General features: G+C 45.4%; 1 protein-coding gene across 2 annotated transcripts in view; it reads left to right on the top strand.

Annotated features, from left to right (window-relative positions):
- The first annotated feature begins 963 nt into the window (after nucleotides 1-963).
- SPOCK1 (SPARC (osteonectin), cwcv and kazal like domains proteoglycan 1) overlaps nucleotides 964-8,876 on the top strand; it is a 495,316-nt gene continuing 487,403 nt past the window's right edge. For both annotated transcript variants that reach the window (XM_054038315.1, XM_054038316.1), the window contains exons 1-2: nucleotides 964-1,042; nucleotides 1,411-1,578. In XM_054038315.1, the coding sequence (XP_053894290.1) occupies nucleotides 1,411-1,578 (168 nt within the window). In that variant the 5' untranslated portion in view covers nucleotides 964-1,042. The remainder of the gene's footprint in view (nucleotides 1,043-1,410; nucleotides 1,579-8,876) is intronic.

The raw sequence follows: 8,876 nt of genomic DNA, 5'->3' as shown, positions 1-8,876 counted from the left end.
AGGCAGGAGTTTCTTAGTAGGAAGGAGCATGAGGGTGGGCAGGGAGTCCTTTGCCAAAACTCTGCCACTAAGGGAAAGTCAGGATGATTTCCATGCCTCTGCTGAAGTCACCTTCTCCCTGCACACTGCCAATCCAGCCTGCCAGAGATGGGTTTTATCCTGCTTGGGCCTCATGAAGGTTTTTCGGAGGAGCAATTTTATGGCTTTAGGAGGCACCAGACTGTCGCAAATGTCACGGGTTTCATGAAAGAAAAAAAAAAAAAAAAAAAAAAAAAAAAGCCTGCACAGGATACCCCAAAGGCCCTAGAAGTTCTGCAAGGCACCCTCAGCCCCTTCCTCCATCCAGCCACCCCAGACCTTACAGTGCAGCCCTAGGGCTGTCCCACACGATCAATAGGCTCTGTGGATTTTCCCAAGGAGCAAGGTCTGAAAACGCCCACGGAGGGAAGTGGCTATAATCTTGTTTGCCCAAATGTTTGCCTCCTGCCCGAGTGCAAAGGGACCCACCTCTTCCCAGGGCTTGGGTGCTCGCCCCCTGCCCTGGCTGTGCTGCAAGCCAAGGGGGGGGGGGGCGGGAGGGGGGACTTTGTGGGAGCCCCTTGTTAAAATATTGGTCACCACGACACGTGGGGCTGTCCCCCACCCTTTTAAGGCAGGGGATCCCCAGACGTGTGGGGCTGGCAGCTGCGGGGATTGGCTGCTGGCAAAGTGGGAGTGGTGGCCCCCTCTTGTCCCCGTACCCGCCCTGGAGCCCGACAGAGTTAAGGTGATGCTGGGGCTAAGAAAAGGGCAGTGTCCCCCCCCTGCTCTCGCTGCCTCTGCAGCAGCAGCGGCGGCCCCGCCCGCGCTCGGCCGGCAGATGGCGCCAGATCTCGCCGCTTGGCCGGCCGCCCGCGGGCAGCGCAGCGCGCACCTCCAGACAGGCGCACAACGCGGCGGGGCGAAGCCGTCTCGGGGCTCGCCGCGGCTCCGACCCACAGGCAGGGAACCAGCAGCGGCAGCGGCTGCACGCGCCGAGCCCAGCGCCCCGGCCGCCCCGAAGGTAAGTGCCTGCAAACTTCGCGCTCCGTCCCCCTCTGCTGGCTCCTGTCCCCGGACGGGCGGCCGGGCTGGGCTGGGGGGTTCTCTGGGGCTTCTGCACCCCGAAGTTGGGGGAGGGCTGCAAGCAAAGGCAACTTCTCCCCCTCCCCGAGGGCAACGCCTGTCAGCCCCTGCCAGGCTGGGCGGCTTGCAGCTTGGTTCCGGGGCCAGGGGTGTTGCCCTGTTGGGGGGCTGGTTGGAGCCACCTCCCCATCAAGGCTTCCCCGGGCAGCGCTGCTGTGGCTGAGGCAAACTCCCCCACCTCGCCCCCCAAACCTGGCTGCCGCTCACCCCCCAGCTCTGCTCGCTTTGCTGCTCCTCTCTTTGCAGATGACTAGGATAGTGGTAATTGTTGCTTGGTGTTTTCTGCAAGTGGAAGGCAGGCATCCAGAAACCCTCCCCAGTCACCACAACAATGGCAATTTCTTGGACAACGACAAGTGGCTCAGCACCGTTTCGCAATATGAGAAAGATAAATACTGGAACAAATTCAGGGATGTAAGTACTTCTTCCTTTACCCAGGCGCCTGCTTTTCAGTGCATTTCTCCTGTCTTTTAGTGGCAGCGGGTGGGAGAGAGAGGGGATAGCGAGAGAGGTGTAGTTGGTGCCACCGGTTGCTGCTGGTGGAGCTTTAGTGTTGTCCAGAGAAAGATGTTTTAAAAGCAGAAGCCATGGAGTAATCGCACCCAAATGATCAATAGCATTTTGAGCTAGGTGTCAGCCAACCTATAAGAGTGTGATCTTGAATATTCTATCGGGGAGTAACTTGGAGAAGTTTCTCTGCCTGCTGATTAAGAGATCAGTGACTGTGAAACGTATTGAAAAATGTATTGATTCCAGTCACAAGGTAGTAAACCCTGAAACCTTTTCTCATGCATAGGTGGTAGAAAAATAAAGCTGGCAATTGTGTGATCCGTTCTGCTCATGGATTAAGGAAGCAATTTTCTGAGAAAATTTTCCTGTAACAAAAAGCAGCATGAAATAACTTAAAGATCTTATAGCATGTCTCTATGCAATGGAATACGGCTACTTTGCACGGTTTGTTTCAGCGTATTATGCTGCACAAAGGAACAAGTCTTGAATTCCCATAGTTTCCATGCAGAGAGGTACAGTGAGGCAATGCAATAGGAGGTGAAATGTGTTTCCCGGTGCTCCTTTTGGTCTTATATGCTAACATTTGAGGTGAATATTGAGAGACCTGCTTGACTCTATTCAAGACTGAATAGGGGGCACATGACTACTAATGCTGACGATTAGCAAACACAACCTTGTTAAATATTCCTTATTGCATATGTCTGCAGTGTGATTCTATAAATGGGCAATGAAAGAAGGGAGTGTAGCCAGCTGGCGGTTACATGGAAAGAACATTGTAAGGAAGGACTGGCACTATATATTATATTAAAAATTTTATATTTTATGCTTTGCATCCTTGACATTGTGTTAGGTCTTGCAAAGAGTGGGGCAAGATGCAATAATTAAAATAGCATCTAATTGTCTGGTTTTTATAGACTAAATCTTAATTGTGGTTGTGGGTTGCTATCCTTTTGTTTTGGGTAGACAGGTTGCTTTTTTTTTTTTCTCCTCCTTCATGAGAAACCTTGTTATCTATCTTTTACATTTAAACTTTAGACTTCCTTCCTGGAGTTACCAATGACTGCCTAGGCTCTTACTATCATAAGGAGCTCAGTATGCTAGAGTATTGCCTTAAAGTTGGTAGAAATGTTCAGGAAATAGGTCCATGACCTCTTGTTATAAGGTCCTTCTGTTGAGTCTGAAGTTGTTCTCTGTTGATGAAACTTAGGAAAAGCTGTACATATGCAGTAGCTACTATTTTAACAAACGGTTCCTACAAATATATACATATTATGAAGTCACAGATATTCAGGTTAGGAGGGATCATCTAGTCTGGCTTTCTTCATAACAGAGGCTATGAGGTTTAACCCAATAATTTGCATCAAGCCCCGTATGATGATTTAGCAGTATTCCGAGAGAGGGTGTAAACTATTAAAGGCAAATCAATCAATCCAACTTTTCCTTTAATTTGGGGGCAGAATTTTAATAAGGGTCTCCCAACATCTTCCAACAGTTGAGTCCCTTTGCTTTTATTCTGAGCCCTTCCAAAAATTACTCTTAAACTGAAACGTATTATTCTTCTTCCAGATGAAAGGTTTGAAGAAAGTTTAATCACCTGGATTGTTTTTTTGTTTGTTGTAGTTTTCCAAATGGAGTTGTCTGGGAACTGATCTTTTTTTCTCCCCTGTGAAAAATTTCAGTGAAGATAACCTTTTTTCATAGTCCTCAACATTTTTCTTTGAAATTTTTTTTTGGGGGGAGGGGGTTTGTCACAAACCAAAAATAATTTTGGTTTTGACAACCAAAAGCTTTAAAGTTCAAATTTTCAGTTGTCAAAAACCAAAATATAATTTGATTTTTTTTTTAACAAAAAGCACTCAACATTTTTGAAGAAGCACTCAACATTTTTGAAGAAAGAGAATTTTCTTTCAAAAATTTTCCTGTTCGTTGCCAAAGCTATTTTCTAGGAGGAAAAAGAAACATTTTTAGAGAAAAACTTTTGCACACCTCTATATCTAAACCAGGGGTCGGCAACGTTTGGCACGCGGCTCGCCAGGGTAAGCACCCTGGCGGGCCGGCCCAGTTTATTTACCTGCTGACACGGCAGGTTTGGCCGATCGCGGCCCCCACTCGCCGCGGTTCGCCGTCCTGGGCCAATGGGGGCGGCGAGAAGCAGTGCGGGCGAGGGATGTGCTGGCCGCGACTTCCCGCTGCCCCCATTGGCCCGGGACAGCGAACCGTGGCCAGTGGGGGCCGCGATTGGCCAAACCTGCCGTGTCAGCAGGTAAATAAACTGGGCCGGACCGCCAGGGTGCTTACCCTGGCGAGCCGGGTGCCAAACGTTGCCGACCCCTGATCTAAACATAAGCAAAGAGACTGTTTGACGGGATTGCTCAAATATCTTCCTGCTTAAATTATTTAAATAGTTTTGTTTATACACGTGAAATCTGAACTGGCTAATCAACAATGACGAAGGCACACACAATGCTAAATGGTTCCAATAATGGCATAGTGAGTACACTAATAAAGTTTGCAGATGATACCAAGCTGGGAGGGGTTGCATGTGCTTTGAAGAAAGAATTAAAATTCAAAATGATCTTGACAAACTGGAGAAATGGTCTCAATTAAATAGGATGAAATTCAGTACGGACAAATGCGAAGTACTACTTACGAAAGAATAATCAATTGAATAAATACAAAATGGGAAATGATTGCCTAGAAAGGCTTACTGCAGAAAAGGATCTAGGGTTATAGTGCATCACAAACTAAATATGAGTCAACAGTGTAATACTGTTGCAACAAAAAAACCCAAAGAGCGAACATCTGGAATGTACTACCAAGAGTATTGTAAGCAAGACACAAGAAATATTTTTTCCACTCTACTCAGCACTGACAAGGTCTCAACTGTAATAGTGAGTCCAGTTCTGGGCACCACACTTCAGGAAAGATGTGGACAAATTGGAGAAAGTCCAGAGGAGAGCAACAAAAATGATTAATTGTCTAGAAAACGTGACCAGTGAGGAAAGATTGGAGGGGGGAGGGAAAGGGTTTGCTTAGTCTGGAGTAGAGAAAACTCAAGGGTACATAACCGCCTTCAAGTACATAAAATGTTGTTTTATAAAGAGGAGGGTGATAAATTGTTCTCCTTAGCCACCCAGGACAGAACAAGAAGTAATGGTCTTAAATTGCAGCAGGGGAGATTTAGATTAGACATTAGGAAAAAATTCCTAACGGTAAGGGTAGTTAAGCACTGGAACAAATTACCTAGGGAGGTTGTGGAATCTGTGTCATTGGAGGTTTTTAAAAACATGTTAGACAAACACTTGTCAGGGATGGTCTACATAATACTTAGTCCAGCCTCAGTGCAGGGTACTGGACTAGATGACCTATCAAGGTTCCTTCCAGTCCTACGTTTCTAGGATTCTATGATCAACCTGATGCTGCTTATGTGACTTATCAGTGGGTGGGACACACAGACTCATACTCTTCTAGTGGGATTGCACACATGTTTTGCTGATGTTTGAAATAATAAAAGCCTTCGTGCGTTCTCATGGTAGTGTGGACTTGTGCTCCTGATAGCTTTATTTTACTAAAAATATACTCATGAATGTTGAGTGAGATCTTACACACACAGGAAATTTAAAGTTATGGCTTCTGCAACAACTGAATGCCACACATACTTTATATATTTATTCAGGGCCAAATTCTCCATGAGAGAACCTGCTTAAATGTAGCAAAACTTGTGTGGTTCCACACTACCTACAGTTTCAAGGCAGAGTTCCCTATAGATCAATTGATGAACCTTTTGTGTAGAAAGCTCATAGTGAGACCATAAGTTACAATGAACTACGACCACTTTACCCCTGAATTAGAGCATCCACATGGGGGTTTAATGTGCTTTAAATTACGTGCATTGACTTCATGATTTTAGTTGATTTGCCTTAACTCTCCTGAGTGTCCCAATGTAGACATCCTCTAAGTGTGTAGTAGCAACCAACTGCACAGGGACTATGCAGGTGCTGTGTGGACCACCAGGGGAAAGGTCTTTTATTCCCATCTACCACGTACAACAGTGGTCTCCAACCTTTTTAAGCACGAGATCACTTTGAATTTAAGTGCAACCCAGGATCTACCCTGCCTTTTCCCCAAGGCCTCTTCCTTTCCCTGAGGCCCCGCCCCACTCACTCCATCCTCCGTTGCTCACTGTCCCCCACCCTCACTCACTTTCACTGGGCTGGGGCAGGGGGTTGGGGTGAGGATGAGAGGTGCAAGCTCTGGGAGGGAGTTTGGGTGCAGAAGGGGGCTCTGGGATGAGGCAGGGGATTGGGGTGCAGGAGAGGGTATGGGGTGCTGGCTCTGGGAGGGGGCTCAGGGCTGGGGAGGGGGTTGGAGTGCAGGAGGTGTGTGGGTTCCCGCTCGGGGGTGCATAACTCGGGTGGCTTCTGGGTGGCGGTGCTGCAGGGCTAAGACAGGCTCCGTGGCTACCCTGGCCCTGTGCGGTTCCCAGAAGCTTCTGGCATGTCCCTGCAGCCTCTAGGAGGGGCAGGGGGTCTCTGTTGCTGCCCCTCCCTGCAGGCACTGCCCCTGTCTCTCCCATTGGCCACAGTTTCCTGTTCCCGGCCAATGGGAGCTGTGGGGATGGTGCCTACAGGCAGGAGCAGTGCGCGAAGATTCCATACCCCCCACACATGCAAGGATGTGCCGGCAGCTTCTGAGAGCGGCACGGGGCCAGGGCTGGCAGGGAGCCTGCCTTAGCCCTGCTGTGCCGCTGGACTTTTAGCAGCCAGAGACTGCAATCAACTGTCAGAGGCTCCATGATTGACCAGTCAATTGTGATCTACTGGTTGGTGACCACTGACATACAGCATCTCTGGATAAAGTATTTTACTTAGGCTTTGCACAGGGGCCCAGAATTTTACATGACGGAATTAAAGTTAATACTGTAAGGCCTGATCCTGCCAGTTCTATTGGGCAGAAAGCCTCACCCTGTGCCATTGATCTCTATGGGAGCCAGATTGGAGCAATAGTTCTTACTACTTTGAGTCATCCAATTAACTTCAGGGAGTAAGATTACTCATATGCATAAATGTTTGCACAATTAGGGCAAATATATACAGTAACTGAGAATGCTACATATGCACACGAAAGCTGAGATATGGTTGCTGTGGAAATGGGAACTTTGAACACTTCGTTGTACTTTTCTGCATGTATAAATCTGTCATAATTTTGCGTTAAAGTAGTTTTTGAAATTGAAGTATAATTAAACCTAAAATTTTAAATCGGGCTTCTTTAATTTCTGGCAATATTTTGCAAAATGAATTGGTGCTTTTGCTGTATCAAGCAATGGTCCAATATGGTCTGCTCTGGGAAGATAGCTATTGATTGTCTTTTTAGTACAATCCATTTTTCTTTTGGGCAATGACAGCAGGATGGTTGCATATGATGGCCCAGTAGTCATTACTCTTTTATGAGAACAGAGCACTGAAGTGCACCTCAGAGAAGTCTGCATTATATATGCATGATCAGGTTGGTGTGTGGGGTATTTTTTTAAGGGCTGACTAAATTTTAACAGCATGAACTGATGACCTTTCAACATCATTAAAAGACTTTAAAGCATTCAGTTAAAATGAACTCTGTAAAATAAATATTTTCACGTCCTTTGTTGAAAAATATGAAATATAGTTGAAGGTAATTTTAAACATTTTATTTAAATTACCTCCTACAATACCTGGACACTGAGATAATTGGGTTGACTTTCTGGATTGCTTTTCTAAACAGTGAATAATTTCTTTTGTACTAACTTCACAGTGTATATTTTTCCTCACTTTTTTCATAGTCCTTGTAGGGTTCTCCATTTATAAACTGTACAACAGCTAATTGCTTTGGTGCTTCCAGAGATGGGCACTGTGATGGCTTAAGACAGTTGCAGTATGGATGGAGTAGGTTTTGATGATTCACAGGCTCACAGTGAATCAACACCATTACCGACATGACAGATTTGCTGTGACTGGGTAGAGGTCAGTCTGATGTGCATGTTGTCAACCAGCTTCTTAACATAGGGGCCCAGTTCCTGCACTGGTGTAACTCCAGTCATTGAGGTTACATTAGGTGTAAATTTGGCCCTTAGTAGTTTAGGAGTGATTTTGCTGATTTTTAATTTGCACTTAGAAGGTGAAATTTTTAAACGCATTACTTGCAGTTGCAATTCAAGTTATTTTGATGCCTAAACACCTGTTATATCATTGCAATATTGTAGGGTCTACAGTGTAAATAGATGCCTAAATAACATCAGTTGTGCCTGCCGTTGCTGCTGAAAAAAGTTAGACTCAGCTGAAATTGAGAAAAAACAAACACACAAAAAAGGTCCACATTTTTGTGTCAGAGAAATATTTTTTCCTTCAGGTATGTGCTGATGGTTCCCACTCCCTGGTTTGAAAGCAAGCTGGCAATGGGCATCTGAGGGTTGAATTAGGCCCTTTGATTTTTCTCAAAATACAGTGTAAAGCCTCAATTCTGTAATCAAATCTATATACACCTCTACCCTGATATAACGCGACCCGATATAACACGAATTCGGATATAACGCGGTAAAGCAGTGCTCCAGGGGGGCGGGGCTATGCACTCCGGCGGATCAAAGCAAGTTTGATAGAACGCGGTTTCACCTATAACGCGGTAAGATTTTTTGGCTCCCGAGGACAGCGTTCTATCGGGGTAGAGGTGTAGATGGATCTTTGTGCCTGAGTAGATGACTGAGGCCAAAACGCAGTGAAGTGAGTTCTTATGAGCCTGTGATGTGAATAACCATATTCATTATTATGAATCACTATGTGTATTATTGTGAATAATAAGCCTGTCTGCCACAGCTCAAGGTGTTTGGAGGTCTGGCACATAAGGCATAGCGTGAGTCTTCTCTTAATGTTAGGTCTGTTGTTAATCAAAATTATATGGCTGAACTAATTCTATTACTTCCAGCTAGAGGTCATGTCTGCTACATTATATTAATACTTCTATATATTAAAATGTAACAGGTTCAACTAGTTGTATGTTAAACTGCAAAAATTTGAAAAAGTTAATTAAATATAAAGGATCCAATAATAAGGAATTTCAGAAAGACAGCTAAAAATCTTGGCTTTAACTCCTCCTTTAACTCATGCTTGTGCATGGCAGAATGTCAGACCAACTTCTGAGCACTATCGAAGCATTCTCTACATTTTCAGTCTTTT

Source organism: Malaclemys terrapin, chromosome 8, assembly GCF_027887155.1.
Source record: "Malaclemys terrapin pileata isolate rMalTer1 chromosome 8, rMalTer1.hap1, whole genome shotgun sequence".
NCBI lineage: Eukaryota > Metazoa > Chordata > Testudines > Emydidae > Malaclemys > Malaclemys terrapin.
Note: the sequence above shows the minus strand (reverse complement) of the source record. Positions and strands in the feature narration are given on the sequence as shown.